The sequence below is a fragment of the Hypomesus nipponensis genome, chromosome 24 (assembly GCF_054491055.1).
Source record: "Hypomesus nipponensis isolate SF chromosome 24, ASM5449105v1, whole genome shotgun sequence".
Taxonomy (NCBI): domain Eukaryota; kingdom Metazoa; phylum Chordata; class Actinopteri; order Osmeriformes; family Osmeridae; genus Hypomesus; species Hypomesus nipponensis.
The window spans coordinates 11,508,205-11,532,346 of NC_140384.1; the positions used below are offsets into that span (position 1 = coordinate 11,508,205).

Genomic DNA, 24,142 nt, shown 5'->3' on the forward strand with positions numbered 1-24,142 from the left:
TCTCTTGGAAGTCGCTTTTGATAAAAGCGTCTGCTAAATGAATAAATGTAAATGTAAACGAGAGCGTGCATTTAAGAGTGGTATGGGTCTTACGCCGTTTAGGGATTTTGTCCATCATTGTTAGACCACTGTTTGTCCAGCACCTGAATGGAAATGTGTTGAGTGGACCTTTAGGGTTTCTAATTGAGTACCCCTGGAGGTGCTATACACTGATCTTCATGGATAGTAAAATAAAACTCACCTCTGTCAACCTGCTTAGTGGCGCTGTGGTCAGTCCCTTTTGCCTCACCTTTCCTTAAAGCTTTCCTAGCAAAGGAAAATACTTATCATGAGTGTACAAAGGTTAAGTACATTTTTATTCTAGTATATATTGTTTTAATATGTGTGTAAAGGTCTAATTCCTCTGCTTGTATCCACATGAGGCCTGGCCTGAGCTGATAGCGCACCTCGCTGAGGATACAGCGTTGTCCACGTTCTGAAGCAGGAACAGACAAATGCAATAACCGCTCTTATCAATTTGTTGAAAAAAAATGAGGGTCACATCGACATGCCGCGACACTTTCACAAGCCTCTCAGTATCTTAGCCATGAGTCGTATCCTAGCTAACGTTGCTAGCTACCTGCACGGGAGTGAGACGTACTTCTGTCAGACGCCTATGTCCCATGAAACCAAGTTGCGGAGACATATCTGGTGGACGATAATGTGATTAGCTAGCTAGCTAGGAACGAAGTACAGTTAGCGTTAGCTGCTTTTATCCACAATTTCAATTAAAACGAACATAGCAAGTAAAACACAAATATCCTCAGTATAGGCCTACTGTTCAACTCTACCTGTTTGACTGGTGGTGCTAATGAGGCAACTGGTCGACGTCTGTGAGACTGGCGATCCCACAATTAACTCAGAAAGCATCAATCTGTCGAACACACAACCGCCACAGTTGAGGAGCTAGCTAGCAGCACAGTGGTGCTAACTTAAGGCAGAGCACTATTTAATTTGTCTATCACTTGTTACATTAATTAGCTCATTTATAGCAAACTGTGTAGCTATATAGATGAATACTACTGGTATTCCTGAATAGCTTGACTAGCATATGCTCTAGGCTGTAGCAAACTAACGCTAGCTGGTTATGAGAATATCACACCTGTCAAGGTAAAAGTCGACATCTCCTTCAGAATCTCCGGCTTCAGAGGCTGCCACAAATTCAGTGTCGGATAAACTAATATTCATACTTGCTGTGACAAAATGTCACTCACTAACACATTCTATTTGCTGAAACTTCACAATAACCACGTAAGCTAGGTAGCTACCTTCATGTGAGTTTATATTTTTTTGCCGTAAAGACCCGCTCCACAACAATTTGAGCGCGAAGACTTCTGCTTTTCTCACTTAGGCCTAAATATTTTACACTCCTAATAATATGATTCTTCAGGTAATATTATTAGTATATTAAATGTGCTTATTATAATCGTTTTTATTATTATATTTTGGAGTTGCATGACACGTATGCAACTTAATGTCTTTCAGGCAGCCTATAGCCTACATGTGTTTCAGGTTTGCAGAGATTTCCGAAAATCCTTCCGAAATTAACTCTACGAGCTTACACAGAAAAATAGCCTACTAGTACACTGCTCAATTGATTTATAACAACAACAAAAACACCAATTAATCTCTTGTCTTCCCATTCTATGTAAAATAGCCTATATATACGACCACACGTGGATTGGTAAAAAAAAAAGTCTACGGCACAAAATCTGTTCCCCGATCAATAAATAATTAACTGACTGTACACGAAACGTGTACATTTGTTCGCCTTTCAACAACAGTATGAGTCTGACAGGGATGCACCGGGGACCGGGCCGCTCTGAGGAGAACCAATGATGCTGCGTCGCTCGAGCTTTCAGCAAGTGGTGAGATCGCGCGTCCCTGCTCAGGACACGCCCACCGTGCATGTTGCTAAGGGAACAGGGTGGACCTTACTACTCGTGAAGCAGCTTTCGAATTTAATTGGCTAATGCCTCGGATGACGCAGTCCCATGCCACCTCGCGACGCACCTACGGTAAAAGCCGGCGGCCTCTGCTCAAGCTGTCTCCGGTGTGAATGGGACGGAAACGGGCGCCTGTGTGCATGAACCTATTTATTGTATCAATAAAACAAATATGCACACAGTTTAATTTATTTAGTTACTAACTTTACAACTTAAGACATCGTTTTAGATCGCTGCAAGAGTAGGCTACGGAAACAGTGGCTATTATCCATTTAGTCGCTTTAATTCTTTGACCCATTCTGACACAGGTAAGTTGGTCTATCTCTTGAACCAATTTGATTGAAGCGAACTGATCTGTTTAACTTACTGTATACATGGCTGGTAAATGATACAAGACAGTTTGGGCAGATAATGGCAGCAGACAAATAGCTTTTTTTGTGGCTATTCAGAGTTCCTTTATTAAGTTAGAACAAATAACTAGACATGCATCTGTGAATACAGAACCTACTTGATGATAATGTAACCGAAACACAGTTTTCCATTACGTTACGCCTTCATTTTTTTTCAATGTAGGTTAAGTATTTACTACATGTGTTTGACCTATACTATAGAATTGACGATTAGACTCCAGCCAACACCTGAATTCGGCTCTCTTTCGCCGTCACTTCAGTTGCCTGCAGTGTAATTGCGCCGGTAGGCTACAGCATCAGGGGCTGGTGTGTGGTCGTGGAGGCAGCTTGTGCGTGTAGCCTGTTGTTTCTCATATATATAAAAAATATATATATATATATATATGTATATATATTCGTTTAGCCTTTTTTATGGGGACGCAATGTCACAGAGCGCTTCACATACGCCCATAGAACTGCCCCTCAACCAACCTAAACCCTCAAGGAAGACAAGGAAAAACTCCCAGAAAAACTCACCAGAGAAAAAATTGAATAATCTTTGGGAGGAGCAATTCAGTGAGGGATCCCCTCCTTCAGAGACGGTTGGTGAAGAGAAGTGCAGACAACAAGCTGGGTTTGGGATTAGAGATGTGTATTGTCTATTGTTGTCCATTGGAGATGGACGTGAATATAGTAGCCTATTTTAGCTAGCCCACACAAACATTATTAGCAGTGGCAATTTTTATTATTTAGCGCTTCCGAGACGCGTGGTGTGCGACTATGAGGTGAATCGTGACAGAACTAGGTTGGGGCAGGTCGGACTAAGCTCACCATGAATTACAGTGACAAAGTGGCCATGTGGATAGAAGCCCGCTCGACTATTTTAAATGATGTCAAATTAGATCCATCAGACTTCAATGTTCACATCTAAACTTGGTTGGCTACCGCTGCTTTTTTCTTATTTTGGGTTTGTCGTGCAAGTCAGGTGCTGAAGTGTCCAAGCAAGGGGAGTGGAGCAGTTCACAGTGTGCAGTTCGGTGAACATCAGTGTTCAGAAATGTATTTATTGTCTTGGATGTCAATGAATCAAATATGACTAATTTAACAGCCGAGCATGAATATCATAAAACAGTTGATCTGTATTGATCTTTGTGAAGTTTGAAACTAAAATCGACAAGTTAATGTTCACCTACAATCATCTTGCCTACATCACCACAGGGACAATACTTCAGTCCTAAATCCTAATGTGTCTCTCTGTCCAGACTCCTCTCTTCCCTCCACCATGCTGACTCGGCTGTTCCGCCTGCATGGGCTGCTGGTGGCCTCCCACCCCTGGGAGGTTATCGTTGGCACGGTAACCCTCACCATCTGCATGATGTCCATGAACATGTTCACCGGCAACAACCAGATCTGCGGCTGGAACTACGACTGCCCCAAGATGGAGGAGGTACTGAGCCAGACTGCACTGTACTGTACTGTGCTACACATTCCTCTCATTTTATTTACACCTACACTCAGCAGTTTGTCACCCTGGTTACATAAACGATTCCCTCAATGGAAGTGTATGGAAGAATGACACATTGCAGTATAGATCAATAAAGTATTTCTCCACTTTAAGGATTTTGTTTTGTTGTTTAAATGTTGTATGCTGTTACTCTTTGGTGACAAAGACAAAAATGATTTCCTTCTCATTAGACGGCACATTAGAATGTGTTATTGCTTTATGGCTCATCCCTGGTGTTTATGACTTTGTTTATTGATTTTTTGTGACCTCTGTTTACGTGTTCCAGCAGGTTCTCAGCAGTGACATCATCATCCTGACCATCACACGCTGCATCGCCATCCTTTACATCTACTTCCAGTTCCAGAACCTGCGACAGCTCGGATCCAAGTACATCCTGGGTACGCATTGCCCTCCACATGTATCGCCCGCCACACGCATCGCCCTCCACACGCATCGCTCCCCACACGCATCGCCCTCCACACGCATCGCCCCCCACACGCATCGCCCTGCACACGCATCGCCCTCCACACGCATCGCCCCCCACACGCATCGCCCTCCACACGCATCGCCCTCCACACGCATCGCCCCCCACACGCATCGCCCTCCACACGCATCGCCCCCCACACGCATCGCCCCCCACACGCATCGCCCTCCACACGCATCGCCCCCCACACGCATCGCTCCCCACACGCATCGCCCCCCACACGCATCGCCCCCCACACGAATCCGGCAGCTCTTCACCTTGTTTTACACAGGAAGTGAAACATGAGCTACATTCCCTTTCTCCTTCTCTGCCTAATTTAGGGATCGCCGGCCTCTTCACCATTTTCTCCAGCTTTGTTTTCAGCACAGTCGTCGTTCACTTCCTGGATAAAGAACTGACGGGCCTCAAGTGAGTGTTACCTCGTCACTGGTGCAGTCAGAGCACGTGGTTCTGTTACCTCATCACAACAATAAGAGTCTCACATCCTCCATCTTTTTTGTGTTTGCAGCGAGGCTCTTCCCTTCTTCCTCCTCCTCATCGACCTCTCCAAGGCCTGCGCGCTCGCCAAGTTCGCCCTGAGCTCCAGCTCCCAGGTGCTCCTTCTGCCCCTGCGTAGGGGCCACATTATATACAGCAGCAGCTGTCTCATATAGAAAGTATTGCAGGAGTTCAGTTCTAACAGTATGTTGGTGGTCAGAGATGATGATAATAATAATAGTATTTATATAATGCCAATCGCCTCCTGTGTGTATTCAGGAAGAGGTGAGGGACAACATTGCTCGGGGCATGGCCATCCTGGGGCCCACCTTCACCCTGGACGCTCTGGTGGAGTGTCTGGTCATCGGAGTGGGCACCATGTCAGGTAATTCTGGTTGTGTGTGTGGTAGAGGAGGTCAGTAACTCTGGTTGTGTGTGTGGTAGAGGAGGTCAGTAACTCTGGTTGTGTGTGTGGTAGAGGAGGTCAGTAACTCTGGTTGTGTGTGTGGTAGAGGAGGTCAGTAACTCTGGTTGTGTGTGTGGTAGAGGAGGTCAGTAACTCTGGTTGTGTGTGGTAGAGGAGGTCAGTAACTCTGGTTGTGTGTGGTAGAGGAGGTCAGTAACTCTGGTTGTGTGTGTGGTAGAGGAGGTCAGTAACTCTGGTTGTGTGTGTGGTAGAGGAGGTAAGTAACTCTGGTTGTGTGTGGTAGAGGAGGTCAGTAACTCTGGTTGTGTGTGTGTTTGTGTGTATGCAGGTGTTCGCCAGCTGGAGATCATGTGCTGCTTTGGCTGCATGTCTGTCCTGGCCAACTACTTTGTGTTCATGACCTTCTTTCCTGCCTGCGTGTCTCTGGTGCTGGAGGTGAGGCTCCTGATGACCTGACCCTGGGACATGTTCACTACCTGCTGACCTGACCCTGGGACATGTTCACTACCTGCTGACCTGACCCTGGGACATGTTCACTACCTGCTGACCTGACCCTGGGACATGTTCACTACCTGCTGACCTGACCCTGGGACATGTTCACTACCTGCTGACCTGACCCTGGGACATGTTCACTACCTGCTGACTTGACCCTGGGACATGTTCACTACCTGCTGGTTCTTTCTGTCTGTCTGTGTTTTCTCAGCTCATCTTGTGTGTGTGTGTGTGTGTGTGTGTATGTGTGTGTGTGTATACCAGCTCTCCAGGGAGAGTCAGGAGGGCCACCCTGTCTGGCAGCTGGGTCACTTCTCCAGAGTGATGGAGGAGGAGGACAACAAACCCAACCCCGTCACCCAGAGAGTCAAGATGATCATGGTACACACACGCACACACACACCCACAAATGCTGACACACACACACGCTCACACTCAGACAGAGTCCCCCTGATCTCTCGTGTTCCTGGGTGGTGTAGTCCCTGGGTCTGGTGATGGTCCACGCCCACAGCCGCTGGATTGCTGAGCCCTTCCCCGGCAACGCCACAGCACTGCGGCCCCAGGTGGGAATGAGCCTGGACCTGCACACCCCCAAGAGGATCGACCCCGACACCCCCCTCTGGCAGTTCTACCTGTCCAGGTGAGTCACTAGCACTACCTGTCCAGGTAAGACAGACTATTCAACAAGGAGTGGTCTGGCTGAAAATCTTACATTTAGTCTCTCTTCTTTTCTTTCCTTTTCTTTTTTGCCCTCCATCCATTCATGTATCCATCCTTCCACTCCTCCTTCCCTCTTTCCCTCCTTCCCAGGATGGTGAGCCTGGATGTGGAGCAGGTGATCTGCCTGGCTCTGGCTCTGCTGCTAGCGGTGAAGTACGTCTTCTTTGAGCAGGTGGAGATGGAGTCAACCCTGTCCCTGAAAAGCTCTGCCCTCCGCCGCCCCCCCCCTCCTCCTGCTGCAGGACGGAGCCCTCTGCCCGCGCCCTGCCCCCCCGTTCCCCCCCCACCCTGGCCATCGCCACCAAGGAAGAGAGAGGTAGGGCTTGTGTGGATGGTTTTAGTGCGTAAAGACACGTGTTGACGTGTGTCTCTGTTCTCTGTGTGTTCCGTACACATGACCTCTGTCTGTACAGAGGTGGTGACCTGTGGTGTGTTCACTTCCTGTGGTGTGTTCACTTCCTGTGGTGTGTTCACTTCCTGTGGTGTGTTCTCTTCCTGTTGGCCCTATTAGAGGTGGTGACCTGTGGTGTGTTCTCTTCCTGTTGGCCCTAGCTGAGGTGATACGGCCGCTGCCCCCCACAGCTGAACTCCAGCACAGAACCATCTTCATCCTGGGGGATGAGGGGAACACCCAGCCCCCACAGGCACCCCAGATTCAGCCCCCCCAGCCCCCACAGGGCCCCCAGGACCCACAGCCCAGCCTGCCCTACACCCCCCGACCCTTGGAGGAGTGTCTGTCCATCCTGAAAAACCCAGAGGTGAGTCTCTCTGCGCGCACACAAACACTCTCTGCAGGAGAGCAGTGTGAGGGGTTTAGAGAGGCCTGTCCACAATGATGTTAGCTCTCCCTGCTCCCTCACTGTTGACCCTGGAACACCAGGACACTAATGCTGCTACAGCACGTCAGCGACTCCACCAGCCTGTGTCCTCACATCGCACCTGCTGACTTTGCAGGACTCCGAGGGCCAGGTGTGTGTGTGTGTTAATGTGCATGTGTGTAGGAGAACAGACGTGTTTGAGTGCTGCTGGATCAACAGGGTGTTGTTGTGTTCCCAGAAAGGAGCTGGTTTCCTGAGTGATGAAGAGGTGATGCTGCTGGTACAGTCCAAGAACATTCCAGCCTACAAGCTGGAGGCCCTGATGCAGACACCAGAGAGGGGCGTGGCCATACGCAGACACATGCTGGCGTCCAGCCTGCCCTGCCCTGGAGCGCTGTCCTCCCTCCCCTACCTCAACTACGACTACTCCAAGGTCAGCTCAGGGGATGTTCTGCCGAGGGACAACAGAGTGGGAAACATTAGTCTGACCAGGGTCCTGTCCAGGTGTCTGGCCCTTCTGTGTTGCCTGAAGAGGATTTGTTTAGTGGTGCATTCACATGTACATATCACTTTACAAAAAGAATACTAAATATAGCTGAATAGAGCAAAATTATCTAGCCGTTTAATCCTATGTTAAAACATTTTTAAATAAGAAATAATAACAAAACAGTGTTTGCTTGCCAGGTGATGGGCACCTGCTGTGAGAACGTGATTGGCTACATGCCTGTGCCGGTGGGTGTGGCCGGGCCGTTGCACCTGGACGGGAGGCAATTCCAGGTCCCCATGGCAACCACAGAGGGATGCCTGGTTGCCAGCACCAACAGAGGTTGCCGAGCAATAGCTGTGAGTGACACATTTTATCCATGCTGAAGGCATGTGTTTACTGTGTAACACAGAATGTAGTGAGTTTGAGTTTAAACGACCCCTGACCCCACAGCTGGGAGGTGGGGCCAGCAGCAGGATCCTGGCAGACGGGATGACACGGGGGCCGCTGGTGCGGCTGCCCTCCGCCTGCAGGGCTGCTGAGGTGAAGGCCTGGCTGGAGAGCAGCGAGGGCTTCTGCGCCATCCAGGAGGCCTTTGACAACACCAGCAGGTCAGCACCTGGGGGGGTCTGGACTGGGCTGAAGGGACTGGGACTGGGGGGGTCTGGACTGGGCTGAAGGGACTGGGACTGGGGGGGTCTGGACTGGGACTGAAGGGACTGGGACTGGGGGGGTCTGGACTGGGCTGAAGGGACTGGGACTGGGGGGGTCTGGACTGGGCTGAAGGGACTGGGACTGGGACTGGGGGGGTCTGGACTGGACTGAAGGGACTGGGACTGGGGGGGTCTGGACTGGGCTGAAGGGACTGGGACTGGGACGGTCTGGACTGGACTGAAGGGACTGGGACTGGGGGGGTCTGGACTGGACTGAAGGGACTGGGACTGGGGGGGTCTGGACTGGGACTGAAGGGACTGGGACTGGGACGGTCTGGACTGGACTGAAGGGACTGGGACTGGGGGGGTCTGGACTGGGCTGAAGGGACTGGGACTGGGGGGGTCTGGACTGGGCTGAAGGGACTGGGACTGGGGGGGTCTGGACTGGGCTGAAGGGACTGGGACTGGGGGGGTCTGGACTGGGCTGAAGGGACTGGGACTGGGGGGGTCTGGACTGGGCTGAAGGGACTGGGACTGGGGGGGTCTGGACTGGGCTGAAGGGACTGGGACTGGGGGGGTCTGGACTGGGCTGAAGGGACTGGGACTGGGGGGGTCTGGACAGGGCTGAAGGGACTGGGACTGGGGGGTCTGGACTGGGCTGAAGGGACTGGGACTGGGGGCTGCATCGTAGTTCTATTCGGTTTGTTTCTATGTGAGGGGCGGGGCTCACCTGTAACTCTCTCTTCTTATTGGTCAGGTTTGCTCGCGTGCAGAAGCTCCTGATTGGCTTAGCTGGTAGAAATCTGTACATCCGCTTCCAATCCCGTACCGGCGACGCCATGGGGATGAACATGATCTCTAAGGTGGGTTCCTGCTCTGGGGTCCACCTGTGGGAAATTGTGCTGGTTGGTGTGTGTGTGCAGGGTACAGACTAACGTGTGTGTGTGTGCAGGGTACAGACTAACGTGTGTGTGTGTGCAGGGTACAGACTAACGTGTGTGTGTGTGTGTGTGTGTGTGCAGGGTACAGACTAACGTGTGTGTGTGTGTGCAGGGTACAGACTAACGTGTGTGTGTGTGTGCAGGGTACAGACTAACGTGTGTGTGCAGGGTACAGACTAACGTGTGTGTGTGTGTGCAGGGTACAGACTAACGTGTGTGTGTGTGTGCAGGGTACAGACTAACGTGTGTGTGTGTGCAGGGTACAGACTAACGTGTGTGTGTGTGCAGGGTACAGACTAACGTGTGTGTGTGTGTGCAGGGTACAGACTAACGTGTGTGTGTGTGTGTGTGTGTGTGCAGGGTACAGACTAACGTGTGTGTGTGTGTGCAGGGTACAGACTAACGTGTGTGTGTGTGTGCAGGGTACAGACTAACGTGTGTGTGTGCAGGGTACAGACTAACGTGTGTGTGTGTGCAGGGTACAGACTAACGTGTGTGTGTGTGCAGGGTACAGACTAACGTGTGTGTGTGTGTGTGCAGGGTACAGACTAACGTGTGTGTGTGTGTGCAGGGTACAGACTAACGTGTGTGTGTGTGTGCAGGGTACAGACTAACGTGTGTGTGCAGGGTACAGACTAACGTGTGTGTGTGTGCAGGGTACAGACTAACGTGTGTGTGTGTGCAGGGTACAGACTAACGTGTGTGTGTGTGCAGGGTACAGACTAACGTGTGTGTGTGTGTGCAGGGTACAGACTAACGTGTGTGTGTGTGCAGGGTACAGACTAACGTGTGTGTGTGTGCAGGGTACAGACTAACGTGTGTGTGTGCAGGGTACAGACTAACGTGTGTGTGTGTGCAGGGTACAGACTAACGTGTGTGTGTGTGCAGGGTACAGACTAACGTGTGTGTGTGTGCAGGGTACAGACTAACGTGTGTGTGTGTGCAGGGTACAGACTAACGTGTGTGTGTGTGCAGGGTACAGACTAACGTGTGTGTGTGCAGGGTACAGACTAACGTGTGTGTGTGTGCAGGGTACAGACTAACGTGTGTGTGTGTGCAGGGTACAGACTAACGCGTGTGTGTGCAGGGTACAGACTAACGTGTGTGTGTGTGCAGGGTACAGACTAACGTGTGTGTGTGCAGGGTACAGACTAACGTGTGTGTGCAGGGTACAGACTAACGTGTGTGTGTGCAGGGTACAGACTAACGTGTGTGTGTGCAGGGTACAGACTAATGTGTGTGTGTGCAGGGTACAGACTAACGTGTGTGTGCAGGGTACAGACTAACGTGTGTGTGTGTGTGTGTGTGCAGGGTACAGACTAACGTGTGTGTGTGTGTGTGCAGGGTACAGACTAACGTGTGTGTGTGTGTGTGTGTGTGCAGGGTACAGACTAACGTGTGTGTGTGTGTGTGTGTGCAGGGTACAGACTAACGTGTGTGTGTGTGTGTGTGTGCAGGGTACAGACTAACGTGTGTGTGTGTGTGTGTGCAGGGTACAGACTAACGTGTGTGTGTGTGTGTGTGTGTGTGTGCAGGGTACAGACTAACGTGTGTGTGTGCAGGGTACAGACTAACGTGTGTGTGTGTGTGTGTGTGTGCAGGGTACAGACTAACGTGTGTGTGTGTGTGTGTGTGCAGGGTACAGACTAACGTGTGTGTGTGTGTGTGTGTGCAGGGTACAGACTAACGTGTGTGTGTGTGTGTGTGTGCAGGGTACAGACTAACGTGTGTGTGCAGGGTACAGACTAACGTGTGTGTGTGTGTGTGCAGGGTACAGACTAACGTGTGTGTGTGTGTGTGTGTGCAGGGTACAGAGCAGGCCCTGGCCAGGCTGCAGGAACAGTATCCAGACCTGCAGGTGTTAGCGGTCAGCGGTAACTTCTGCACCGACAAGAAGCCGGCCGCCATCAACTGGATCGAGGGGCGAGGGAAGTCTGCTGTATGTGAGGCCACCATCCCTGCCAAGGTGGTCCGAGAGGTACCAGCAACACGCCATCAGCAAACATGTCCAGCTTGCCCCTGTCATGTCATGTGTTCTGAGTGCTGTGTTCATGCTGTCCTCCAGGTGTTGAAGACCAGCACAGCTGCTCTGGTGGACGTCAACATCAACAAGAACTTGGTGGGCTCGGCCATGGCCGGCAGCATCGGCGGCTACAACGCTCACGCCGCCAACCTGGTGGCCGCCATCTACATCGCCTGCGGACAAGTGAGACACTAGCACGATTAGCACTCACTCAGGTGGTGGAGGCAGGCTAGCACGATTAGCACTGACTCTGAGGTGGAGGCAGGCTAGCACGATTAGCACTGACTCAGGTGGTGGAGGCAGGCTAGCACGATTAGCACTGACTCATGTGGTGGAGGCAGGCTAGCACGATTAGCACTGACTCAGGTGGTGGAGGCAGGCTAGCACGATTAGCACTGACTCTGAGGTGGAGGCAGGCTAGCACGATTAGCACTGACTCAGGTGGTGGAGGCAGGCTAGCACGATTAGCACTGACTCTGAGGTGGAGGCAGGCTAGCACGATTAGCACTGACTCAGGTGGTGGAGGCAGGCTAGCACGATTAGCACTGACTCTGAGGTGGAGGCAGGCTAGCACGATTAGCACTGACTCTGAGGTGGAGGCAGGCTAGCACGATTAGCACTGACTCAGGTGGTGGAGGCAGGCTAGCACGATTAGCACTGACTCTGAGGTGGAGGCAGGCTAGCACGATTAGCACTGACTCAGGTGGTGGAGGCAGGCTAGCACGATTAGCACTGACTCTGAGGTGGAGGCAGGCTAGCACGATTAGCACTGACTCAGGTGGTGGAGGCAGGCTAGCGTGTTAGCTTCAGAAAAGGGTCATTTTCAGTGTCTATGGTGAAAGCGTTCAGGCAGTAAGTGGGGCACCTTGTTGTTGTGTCAGGACCCCGCCCAAACGGTGGGCAGCAGCAACTGCATGACGCTGATGGAAGCATGTGGGCCTGGGGGAGAGGACCTCTACGTCAGCTGCACCATGCCCTCCCTGGAGCTGGGCACCGTGGGCGGGGGCACCATCCTGCCCCCCCAGCAGGCCTGCCTCAAGGTACACACACACGCACACACAAACTGTGTCAGGATGGTGTGATGACTTGATGGTAAGATGGAGGTGTGTGTGTAGATGCTGGGGGTGCAGGGGGCGTGCCAGGAGAGCCCGGGGGAGAACGCTCGGCAGCTGGCCAGGGTGGTGTGTGGCACCGTGCTGGCAGGGGAGCTGTCCCTCATGGCGGCTCTCACCGCCGGACACCTTGTCAAGAGCCACATGGCCCACAACAGGTATGGACCCCTCACACACACACCTGTACCCCTCACACACACCTGTACCCCTCACACACACACCTGTACCCCTCACACACACACCTGTACCCCTCACACACACACCTAAACCCCTCACACACACACCTGTACCCCCTCACACACACACCTGTACCCCTCACACACACACCTGTACCCCTCACACACACCTGTACCCCTCACACACACACCTGTACCCCCTCACACACACCTGTACCCCCTCACACATACACCTGTACCCCTCACACACACCTGTACCCCTCACACACACCTGTACTCCTCACACACACCTGTACCCCCTCACACACACACCTGTACCCCTCACACACACACCTGTACCCCTCACACACACACCTGTACCCCTCACAAACCTCACAGGGTCGTCCTGCTTATTTACTCTTTGACGTTGATGTATTGATATATGATGTTTTGATATATGTAAGGGATAATGTATAGAACGCCGGTCATTATCGGGAAAATAAGCCCCGACAGGGCGAACAGCACCCCGACGCGAAGCGGAGGGGTGTAGCTTTGCTCTGAAGGGGCTTATGATGTTTTAATATATGATGTATTGATATATGATGTTTTGATATATGATGTTTTGATATATGATGTATTGATATATGATGTATTGATTAATGATGTTTTGATATATGATATATTGATATATGAGGTTTTGATATATGATGTATTGATATATGATGTATTGATATATGATGTTTTGATATTTCTTCCTGCAGATCAAAGATTAACCTGCAGGAAGCTCCAGGAACCTGCACGAAGAAGGCATCCTGAGCACTTTTGTTCTCTAGGGGTTATCCAGGGGTTCCCCAGGGTTCTCTCACCAAGGAGAGAGCACAAACCAACCACTAAACAAGACCGCTTTCATTTCAAAATTCAGCATCAATCAATACAGACCTGTAGAAATATTGTAATATTTAAAGGGATTCTACTAAGCAGGTCCAAGCAGACTAGGTTTCCAGACGATGTCTCTAATGTGATGATCTGTTGTACCATGACTGAGGTGGGACAGCTATTCCTCATGACAATGTTTGTATAATTTAAGATGGGAATATGTGAACTGAGAACTGGATGAACGGCACATTTTGCATCTGTCTCTTTCAACAGTTAAGGGTGATTGTGTTTGTTAAAAAGGGATTTGTCAGTATAAAATGAATTTTATGTTGCGCAGCACGCAAAGTAAGACAAAACAAAATATTGCAAAGTACACGCTAATGTTTTACCAACAAGTATAAATTGCCAAATACAGCCTTCTAAACCTAGAACCAATCATTCCTTTAAGTGAACGTTTTTCTGTTGAGTGTGAATGGCCTCTAAAAGCAGTTCTGTTGTAGCTTACCTTATGATGTACTTTATAGAGATTGAATCTGTGTGCATGTGTGTGTGTGTTTCACAAAGGTGCTCAGCAGTCTGTGTGGTTGGCTGTGGCTTCTATGGGCCTGACTGTCAGAGCAGTACAGTGACTAAGCTAAATCACTTCTTCTGTGTTCATTATGTTCAAGAGGCACAAACCGGTCTGGCCTCATATCTGTAAACAGGCCAGGAATCCGAAGGTACGTAGTACAGTAGGGAGGAAGTGTCAGGCAGGTGAGTCTGGGTGGAACTATTCCTTTACAAATATGAGAGAATTATAGTTTTGCGAATTCAAATATTTTGCATATATTTTGTAATAAAATAACAATAATTTACAATAAAAACTACAAAAACATTTTATGTGTGCTCATTTTTACACATTGAGCATAGGGATAATGAAACGTAACATTATGTACAATACTGATGTAAGATGAAATATCTGTCCTTGACGTGGAAGCTTGTCATGGTCTGTGATTACAGTGTGAGCACTAAAGGAATAGGATCTTGTCAGCAACTGAATCGTTTCCCAACTTGTAGAGTTCATAAAAAGTCCACAATGTCAATCTCATTTAAAGCAGTTGATGCAGAGTCAGAACGCGTTCAGGGTGGGGTTACGGGTTTGGTCACACATGTACATAACAGAAAGATACACTGTGCCTCACAGACAGACGATAATATACAGCTTGGAAACAGGACTGAGGCCTGTATCTCTCTCTCTTACAGACAGACCAGGACTGAGGCCTGTATCTCTCTCTTACAGACAGACCAGGACTGAGGCCCGTATCTCTCTCTTACAGACAGAACAGGACTGAGGCCTGTATCTCTCTCTCTTACAGACAGACCAGGACTGAGGCCTGTATCTCTCTCTTACAGACAGAACAGGACTGAGGCCTGTATCTCTCTCTCTTACAGACAGAACAGGACTGAGGCCTGTATCTCTCTCTTACAGACAGAACAAGACTGAGGCCTGTATCTCTCTCTTACACACAGAACAGGACAGAGGCCTGTATCTCTATCTTACACACAGAACAGGACTGAGGCCTGTATCTCTCTCCTACAGACAGAATATGACTGAGGCCTGTATCTCTCTCTCTTACACACAGAACAGGACTGAGGCCTGTATCTCTCTCTCTTACACACAGAACAGGACTGAGCCAGTCACACCAACACGATTAGAAAGCCGTAACTTTCTCTCCTTGACCCTGAATCCCAGCTGAGGTTGGTAGATCCATAGATATATATATAAACAGCAGCAGAGATCCACCCTGATGTCACAATGGACTCCCCTCACCAGAGGAGAGCACAGCCAATCAGCTTAGAGCTTATCACATCTCACCAGCTCCGGGGCTACCAATTGGCTGATCCCTCTGCAGGACGGCAGCGGAAAGTTCCTGAATATTCATGGTTTAATACCTGTGGTGACGTGTGTCGCTAAGCAACAGGTCAGAGAGAGGGGGGCTGGGATGAACCTGTTGGAGTCTGGCCTCCACCACACTCCTCTGCCCTTCTTTCACAGTATAGATAAGATGACTGCTTTCTTTACATACATTGTCACAGGGAACTGAATTAGCAGTTTATTCATTCTTTCAGTAGTGAAGCAAAGAGCCCAGGCTGTTATCGAACCCGTGCTGCTGCGTTAAGGCCCTAGGCTGAGGGGTACGCGTTCTACTAGGTGAGCCTCGGGACGCCACGTGACGTTCCACATCTTTGTCCTCAGTCCAATCCCAGTTTGTCAATTTAACTTTGAAAAGAGAAAATGGACCCGGTGCCTTTAACTATTGAGTTCAGACCGGACAGCTATTTCTGTGTCTGTGCGACCTCTGGTGTTAGATCCATTACATTGCGCGTGACAGCACGATATCCTGAATCAAACCGTCACTCCACAGCAATAGGTGGCGGTAGCGCGCGCTCCTCTGAACAGCCGCGAAGAGTCGATACACGGACAGACGTAATCACTTTAACTGGATGTGTGTGCCCCTGACAGGAATATGCTAAGGTTGGCAAGTAAAAGACTATGTTTTCATCACCTTTTTCGCCACCGGCGAAGTCAAACTAGAACACATCAGAAAACGATGTCTGTACCAGGGACCAGGTGTTTGTCAACTCAGGTATAATTGCACTGTGAAATATTAACCAAGCTTCGCAACTTATGCTCGCTAGTTAGCATAACAAACATTAGCGTGTTGCTAATGAAATTAACGCTAGCATTATCCAGCAAGCTAACTAGCTTCTCTCTTAACTCTCAGCAACTGTGGACCCGTCTTGCAGACACAACGGTGGTGCCGTCTAGCGACCTGCTCTCCTTAGAGGTAACACTCGCAGCACTACAACCATGAACATGTTTATGACAGCTAATAAGTTATATCTCTAACAAATAACTTGATCGTTCTGTCTTCAACAATGTATTTTACTATAGCGCTGCCTTCCTGATGAATTTCCTTGTCTTCTCTCAGGTGTTTGATACCAGACTTGTCAGAGGTGAGCGAAGGCGGGATATACACACCACAGGTCTGACAAAGGCGGAAGCTGTGCATACCAGGTAGTATTAAACAACTTTTCAGTAAAGTACGGTCAGTTTTTGACAGCTACATTAGTTTCGTTGATATTTACTCTCCGTGCACAGTAGCACTATCTCTGGACAGTCACAATGTTCCGTGTTCCGACAGTGATATAAGTGAGGCGCAGTATGAGAAACTGGCTGACGAAACGTTGGACGCGCTAGCAGACTACTTTGAGGATCTGGGCGACAAACCGCTCACAGGTTCGGAGTTCGACGTTGTGTTCTCTGTAAGTAGTGTGTATCCTGGTGTAAACTATACTGTGTGCGTCTGAACATGTAGCTCGAGGTTTGTATTTTAAGGAAATGGTTCAAGATATTGAAAAGTGTGTTTTGCTAAACGTCAGGAGGGATGACACCAACTCCAGTATGTGCATGGTTGCCATGCAGTATGTGAATGGTTGCCATGCAGCAATGTTGAGGCAGAAAAACATTGATATGAAGCAGGTGCGTCTGTCATAAATCTGTTATGATCAGTAACCTACGCTCTTTTGTAAAGCTCTCTCTTGGAAGTCGCTTTGGATAAATGCGTCTGCTGAAAGCATAAATGTAAATCGCTGCAATGACAACAAATGTCCACTGAGTGGAGCTCAGAACCCACCTTGCAAAAACATTTATTGTCCTAATTTAACATTTAGTCATTTTAGCAGACGCTCTTATCTTAACCTGTTTTTGTTATCTCATGTCTTCTGAGAAATATCAAGGATATTCTGTTGGAAGCCATAATCTACATGATTCAGTGTTTCCCCTAGGATTTTTTTTAGCAGTGGGGGCAGGTCTTTCCGACCCCCGCCCCCCTCCCACTCGGCCGAAATAAAGTTCTAACCCTATATTTTGGAGTAGGTTAATGTAATAGTCTAAAACAAATGTAATATTGCATATATTTTTGTCCTATTTTCCGTAAAGCAATACAGTTATGCTACTTAAAGTATGTTCTAAATGGCAGAAATATGCTGCCAATTAATAATTGACGTAACAACCTATTGTAAATGGTCAGTACCCTAGCCTATCGATCAAGGTACTCGAAAGCATGTACACTGTCGGCTTCATTTGATCTTGATAGGCTGAGCATTCTTTAGCAAATAATAAGAATATACCCACTATTAATTAAAACTACTTCAGCATAATAATGCACTTAAAATACAAACGTGAGCAAGGGCAGCAATCGCTATCGAATCAACAGGCATGCAATTATGCTAGCACGGGAAGAATACAAACAACGAAAATCACCAGTTAACTTAAATTTGCAATAACCTTAGACTAATACAATAACAGGCTTTAATGAACTGAAAACATAAGTTATACGACTTACAATTCTCAAAGACGCACACACGCAATCTCAACTGCGCTGTGACGCGCGTGTCCTTGCTATTCTCCGACATGCACTCTAACAATCACTGCTGATAGACGGCCTAAAATCTTGTACAGCCCTATTTCTGATACCGTGGCCGCAGAAATTTAGCCGAAAATCAACACAGGGGAAACACTGGATTTATTCATAGTCATTTCTGATGTGAAGTCAGAATGTGGGCCAGATACTGGCCCACATTTGAATGTGAACAGTGAATCAGGGCATCAGGGTCTAATTACTTCTTTAGGGCAAAGGTCATCTGATGACATAATCAGTGTGCTGCGTCCTCTAATGAGAGACAAGCCTCCAACACATTGATAGGCAGTTGTCATGGTGTGTGTGTTAGTGTGGAGCAGAGCTGTAGGGGGAGCTGGTGTGTGTGTGTCTGTGTGTGTGTCTGTGTGTGTGTGTGATTGAGGGAGGAAGGAGGAGAGAGAGAGGCATGGTGATGGGGGAGAGAAAGCGTGTCACTATCTTTCCCCTCTATAAACAGGCTGTATATGCAGTCTGGTGTTTGTTGTCCGGCCCAGTGCAGTATTGATTCCTGGCCCAGTGCAGTATTGATTCCTGGCCCAGTGCAGTATTGATTCCTGGCCCAGTGCAGTATTGATTCCTGGCCCAGTGCAGTATTGATTCCTGGCCCAGTGCAGTATTGATTCCTGGCCCAGTGCAGTATTGATTCCTGGCCCAGTGCAGTATTGATTCCTGGCCCAGTGCAGTATTGATTCCTGGCCCAGTGCAGTATTGATTCCTGGCCCAGTGCAGTATTGATTCCTGGCCCAGTGCAGTATTGATTCCTGGCCCAGTTCAGCAGATGCAATTAGGCTCCTCTGTTGGTGGTGAACCGTTTCTCAGCCAAGCTGCAGACCAGATGGGACTGAAGCAATCTGACTACTGCAACAGCCCCCTGTAGCTCCCAATCACAGAGTCCTGCAACCCCCCCCCCCCGGAACCCCCTCCCTTCCATGCCCCCTCTCTGCACTACTCAGGGCTAGATGACGTGGGGCCTGTTCCATGATAAGCCTGACTTCAGTAAACTGGCTTCATGGGTGAGGTTAGCCCCAAGGTGTCTCCATGGCTTGCTCTGGGTTGGTACATCAGAGGGGGTCTCTCTCCTTCTCTCTTCTCCCTCTCTCGCCCCCTCTCTCCTTCTCTCTTCTCCCTCTCTCGCCCCCTCTCTCCTCTCTTCTCTCCCTGCCCCCTCTCTCCTTCTCTCTTCTCCCTCTCTCGCCCCCTCTCTCCTGCTCTCTTCTCCCTCTCTCCCTGCCCCCTCTCTCCTTCTCTCTTCTCTTCTCTCCCTGCCCCCTCTCTCCTTCTCTCTTCTCTCCCTGCCCCCTCTCTCCTTCTCTCTTCTCCCTCTCTCGCCCCCTCTCTCCTCTCTTCTCTCCCTGCCCCCTCTCTCCTTCTCTCTTCTCCCTCTCTCCCTGCCCCCTCTCTCCTTCTCTCTTCTCTTCTCTCCCTGCCCCCTCTCTCCTTCTCTCTTCTCTCCCTGCCCCCTCTCTCCTTCTCTCTTCTCCCTCTCTCCCTGCCCCCTCTCTCCTTCTCTCTTCTCTTCTCTCCCTGCCCCCTCTCTCCTTCTCTCTTCTCTCCCTGCCCCCTCTCTCCTTCTCTCTTCTCCCTCTCTCGCCCCCTCTCTCCTGCTCTCTTCTCCCTCTCTCGCCCCCTCTCTCCTTCTCTCTTCTCCCTCTCTCGCCCCCTCTCTCCTTCTCTCTTCTTCCTCTCTCGCCCCCTCTCTCCTTCTCTCTTCTCCCTCTCTCGCCCCCTCTCTCCTTCTCTCTTCTCCCTCTCTCGCCCCCTCTCTCCTGCTCTCTTCTCCCTCTCTCGCCCCCTCTCTCCTTCTCTCTTCTCCCTCTCTCGCCCCCTCTCTCCTTCTCTCTTCTCCCTCTCTCGCCCCCTCTCTCCTGCTCTCCTTGCCTTTCCCGCCCCCCACCCTTTCCTCTCCTGCTGAATCCTGTTGTTGTTGTTTGCTTGGTGACTTGTTTGGCTGAAAGCTCCTCCAGAATTTATGAAGCCACTCAGACAAAGATTGACTCCAGCAATCTGCTAACACAGCATCAGTCTATTTTCTAGCTCCTATGTTGTGTTTGTGTGTGTGGGGGGTTCTACTATCTTTCCCCCCTGCCTCCTTTCCTGGGGTTATAGACTTGCTGAATGTTTTTGTCCTTGAGCAAAGTGTCTTTAAATGACTTAACCAAGGCCCTGTAGCTCAGCGTCATAAACGTGTCGGGTTAATAGAACTGATGCCAACGTTGGCAATTAAACATACAGAATACCTTAATGGGTTGGGTCCTCGTTATCAGGTGAGTGTGTGTTATGTCTTTATTTCCTCAGGCTGTCAGCAGCTCCATATGGAGACACTGAGGGGACTTGGTTGTCCGGGTGACGGACCGTCTGACTGGTTGTCTGGGTGACGGACCATCTGACTGGTTGTCTGGGTGACGGACCGTCTGACTGGTTGTCTGGGTGACTGGTTGTCTGGGTGACACCCCCCCTCCCCTTCTCCACCCTGGGCAGATTAATGTCACTCTCTGGACTGCCTGCCTATCAGCCTACTTTGATGAGAGAGAGAGAGAGAGAGAGAGAGAGAGAGAGAGAGAGAGAGAGAGAGAGAGAGAGAGAGAGAGAGAGAGAGAGAGAGAGAGAGAGAGAGAGAGAGAGAGAGAGAGAGAGAGAGAGAGAGAGAGAGAGAGAGAGAGAGAGAGAGAGAGAGAGAGAGAGAGAGAGAGAGAGAGAGAGAGAGAGAGAGAGAGAGAGAGAGAGAGAGAGAGAGAGAGAGAGAGAGAGAGAGAGAGAGAGAGAGAGAGAGAGAGAGAGAGAGAGAGAGAGAGAGAGAGAGAGAGAGAGAGAGAGAGACTATGTGTGAGTCATACTCCACTATTGGATTTCCTCTGGGATAAACGCAGTGGAAAGATTTATATCATTTCAAGATATGTCTCACTTCCTCCCTCCCTCACTTCCTCTTTCCCTTCACCCCCTCCCCCCGAGCAAGGTCTCTGCAGCATGCATTAATAAAGCTGCAATTTGTTAAATCACTCATTGGACAGCGGCTGTCGTCGCTGGCGCTGACTGATTGGACGATGTTCCTGACTTGACAGCTGACCCCCTTTTCAACTGAGGGGAACATATGAGACCATAAACCACACTCGCACACACGCACACACACACACGCACACACACACACACACTCGCGCGCACACACACACACACACTCGCGCGCACACACACACACAGTAAAAATAAATTTAATTAAGCTTCAATGTTGCTGGCCACATAAAATATGGAGCTCTATGTTGACAGCTCTGTGTTGACAGCTCTATGTTGACAGCTCTGTGTTGACAGCTCTGTGTTGACAGCTCTGTGTTGACAGCTCTGTGTTGACAGCTCTGTGTTGACAGCTCTGTGTTGACAGCTCTGTGTTGACAGCTCTGTGTTGACAGCTCTGTGTTGACAGCTCTATGTTGACAGCTCTATGTTAGCAGAAAATAATCAGCTTGAATAATAAAATAAATAGATCGATTTAATCTTCAGGGTTCACCAACCACGCTGTGTAAAGCGATGATATCGCAACTACAGAATGACATGGTGCTCACGTTAATATTAGTTGATGGGTATGTCATTAGTGCGTTAGAGTAATAATAGTTTGACAGTGTGTTTTACAGTGTGTATAATATAGTAACAGGATGTTCCTGTCCCTGGCAGAGTGGCGTTCTGACTGTGATGCTTGGAGGGGAGCATGGCACCTACGTCATCAACAAGCAGACCCCCAACAAACAGATCTGGCTCTCCTCCCCTTCCAGGTATAACTCCTCCCCCGTCAGGTATAACTCCTCCCCATTCCCTCCAAGTATAACTCCTCCCCCTCCAGATTTAGCTCTTCCCCTCTCCTTCCTGTGACTCACAAGTTTCCCAGTATCCCATCTGGGGGGGGGGTCACGATACCAAAAATACAGTAGTCGGTGCCAATACCAGTAAAATAACACGATTCTCTATGCCAATTTCGATACCATGGTAAAAAAAAAAGGGATGTTCTAAGATTCCATGTAGGCTACTTGAACTTGAAACATGAACTTCTTTATTTGAAAAATAGCAAAATGTCATACAAAGACATACAAAACATGTGCAATAGAGCATAGCACAACATAATAAAGTGCAATTTAGCCATTCAGCTAACAAGATGACGATGAGTTTACCTTCTAACCAAGGTAGGCTATAGGCTAACGTTTTTTTATTGCTTTCCTACAGGTACACTTGCACTTAGAGATTCATGTTGTTTAATTGTAACTTGTTTAACTACATGCTCTTATGGTTTCTTCCCTTTAGCACTTCTTTTGGTTGTTCACAATGTGTGCTTCTTGTTCTTACCCCAAAGCATTGCAGGTAGCATCTTGTTATGATCAGTGACCTGTGCACTTTGTAAAGCTCTCTCTTGGAAGTCGCTTTGGATAAAAGCGTCTGCTAAATGAATAAATGTAAATGTAACGTTAAAACTACAGCATAGCTAACCTAAACTATGTACATAACATAAGCCATTGTAACACACGTGCCCACCATCTCAAACATCATGTAACGTGTATTTGAGTATGACAGATAAAAAATAAACTGAAAAAGTGCATTCTTCGGATGTATTCAGAATTTCGCCGCGACCGCAACGAACATTGATTTATTTTGTATGATGCCAGATGTTAGCATCGGTGCTGCGCCTCTTCAGGAACTGAATCAGAACTCGCCTTGAATTCTTGAAACAAATCCGGATGACGATTGTTCAGGTGCTCAGCTAAATTGGAAGTATGACCTCCCTTGGTCTGAAGACTGCGGTAGCATAGTGGCTTCTGCGGATTAATTATAACGCCACGGTCATCTGCCTCAAACGCAAAGTATTTCCAAACACAACTTTTTTTGCCTTTCTTGTCAACAAGTCGAGGTGGGGCGATTGCTGCAGTTGCCATCTTGTTTTTCTGAATGTAAACGTCGACTGGAACACTCCTGAAGGCGCAGCACCGATGCTAACATCTGGCATTGGCGCTTACGGTGCTTCAGAAAATGGGCATCGTCTGTGTTTTGTTAGTTTTACATCGAAAGGTATCGTAAGTATTGGTTTTGGTGACATCCCTAATCCCATCTCTTAAACATCTCCTGACCAGTCTGAATGATATGTTCTTGTCTCCTCCTCCCACCATCATCCTCCTCTCTCTCTCCTCCTCGTCTCCTCCTCCCCCTCTCGTCTCCTCCCCTCCTCCTCCTCTTCCCCCTCTCGTCTCCTCCTCCCACCATCATCCACCTCTCTCTCTCCTCCTCGTCTCCTCCTCCTCCTCCTCTCTCTCTCCTCCTCGTCTCCTCCTCCTCTCTCTCTCCTCCTCGTCTCCTCCTCCCCCTCTCGCCTCCTCCCCTCCTCCTCCTCTTCCCCCTCTCGTCTCCTCTTCCCCCTCTCGTCTCCTCTCTCCAGTGGCCCGAAGCGTTATGACTGGACAGGTGAGCGGTGGATCTACTCTCACGACTCTGTGAGTCTTCACCAGCTGCTGGCGGAGGAGTTCTCCCTCATCTACCACCTGGAAGTGGACCTGTCTCACCTACCCCACTCCTGACCCCATCTACCTGTCTCACCTGACCCCATCTACCTGTCTCTCAAAGTTACTCACCTTTGACCTGGAAACCAAACGGGCAAGTCTGAAAGACAACACAAGTAGCACTGGGGTTCACCTTTACCTGCTGTAACCTTGCTCTCTGGGGTTCACCTTTACCTGCTGTAACCTTGCTCTCTGGGGTTCACCTTTATCTGAGTAATCTTCTGTAACCTTGCTCTTTGACTGTTGTGTGTTCAGTACCACAGAAATCTGCCGAGATTGTAACTAGAGAACCATATAATAATCTAACTGATCTAAAACTCTCATGTATTAATGTATCTGACTGTGATCTAATCTGAGATCTGCCATCGATACGAGCGCTCCACATCAGTCGTTCTCTGATCGAAGATGACGCTGATCGTCCTGTTGAGCGTCCTGTCGGTTCTGATACACCAGATGTTCTAACAGCAGTTGGACGCAGCCTTGACGTTGACGCTGGAGAACCTGCTTCAGAGGAACCTCTCTTCTCCAGTGTGGAGGCGATCAGCATGAAGGACAGATACAGGAAGCTCTGACTCCCTATCACTGTATCTCCCTCCCTCCCTCCCTCCCTC

The 24,142-nt window shown here is 49.2% G+C and overlaps 3 protein-coding genes across 3 annotated transcripts in view; 2 read left to right on the forward strand and 1 right to left on the reverse strand.

The window, feature by feature from the left end:
- LOC146233230 (uncharacterized) overlaps positions 1–1,889 on the reverse strand; it is a 25,292-nt gene extending 23,403 nt beyond the window's left edge. Inside the window, exons 1-5 of the mRNA XM_084690038.1 lie at positions 1,142–1,889; positions 831–913; positions 620–687; positions 447–475; positions 242–306 (exon numbers count right to left, since the gene is read on the reverse strand). Coding sequence (XP_084546164.1) covers positions 242–306; positions 447–475; positions 620–687; positions 831–913; positions 1,142–1,227 — 331 coding nt within the window. The 5' untranslated portion in view covers positions 1,228–1,889. The remainder of the gene's footprint in view (positions 1–241; positions 307–446; positions 476–619; positions 688–830; positions 914–1,141) is intronic.
- A 215-nt stretch (positions 1,890–2,104) lies between these two features.
- On the forward strand, positions 2,105–14,414 carry LOC146233231 (3-hydroxy-3-methylglutaryl-coenzyme A reductase-like). The gene is given in 21 exon segments (XM_084690525.1): positions 2,105–2,293; positions 3,637–3,821; positions 4,165–4,276; positions 4,683–4,770; positions 4,871–4,955; positions 5,119–5,224; positions 5,595–5,701; positions 6,023–6,139; positions 6,238–6,398; positions 6,569–6,696; positions 6,699–6,794; positions 7,031–7,236; positions 7,535–7,729; positions 7,981–8,139; positions 8,234–8,391; positions 9,191–9,296; positions 11,182–11,352; positions 11,440–11,580; positions 12,279–12,437; positions 12,513–12,667; positions 13,426–14,414. Coding segments are annotated over 20 exon segments (2,670 nt in total). The 5' UTR covers positions 2,105–2,293; positions 3,637–3,656; the 3' UTR covers positions 13,481–14,414.
- Positions 14,415–15,964: 1,550 nt separating this feature from the next.
- fxn (frataxin) lies at positions 15,965–24,142 on the forward strand. The gene is made up of 6 exons (XM_084690784.1): positions 15,965–16,167; positions 16,306–16,368; positions 16,513–16,598; positions 16,726–16,846; positions 21,667–21,764; positions 23,411–24,142. The coding sequence occupies exons 1-6, from the start codon at positions 16,048–16,050 to the stop codon at positions 23,547–23,549; spliced, it is 627 nt and encodes a 208-aa protein (XP_084546910.1). The 5' UTR covers positions 15,965–16,047; the 3' UTR covers positions 23,550–24,142.

What these genes read in the sequence shown, in the direction of transcription:
- fxn (XM_084690784.1), top strand. Translation starts at nt 16,048, where the DNA reads ATGCTAAGGTTGGCAAGTAAAAGACTATGTTTTCATCACCTTTTTCGC. An exon ending in CCAGGTGTTTGTCAACTCAG is followed by an intron (nt 16,168 to 16,305) that starts GTATAATTGCAC and finishes CTTAACTCTCAG; the next exon opens with CAACTGTGGACCCGTCTTGC. An exon ending in GCGGAAGCTGTGCATACCAG is followed by an intron (nt 16,599 to 16,725) that starts GTAGTATTAAAC and finishes GTGTTCCGACAG; the next exon opens with TGATATAAGTGAGGCGCAGT.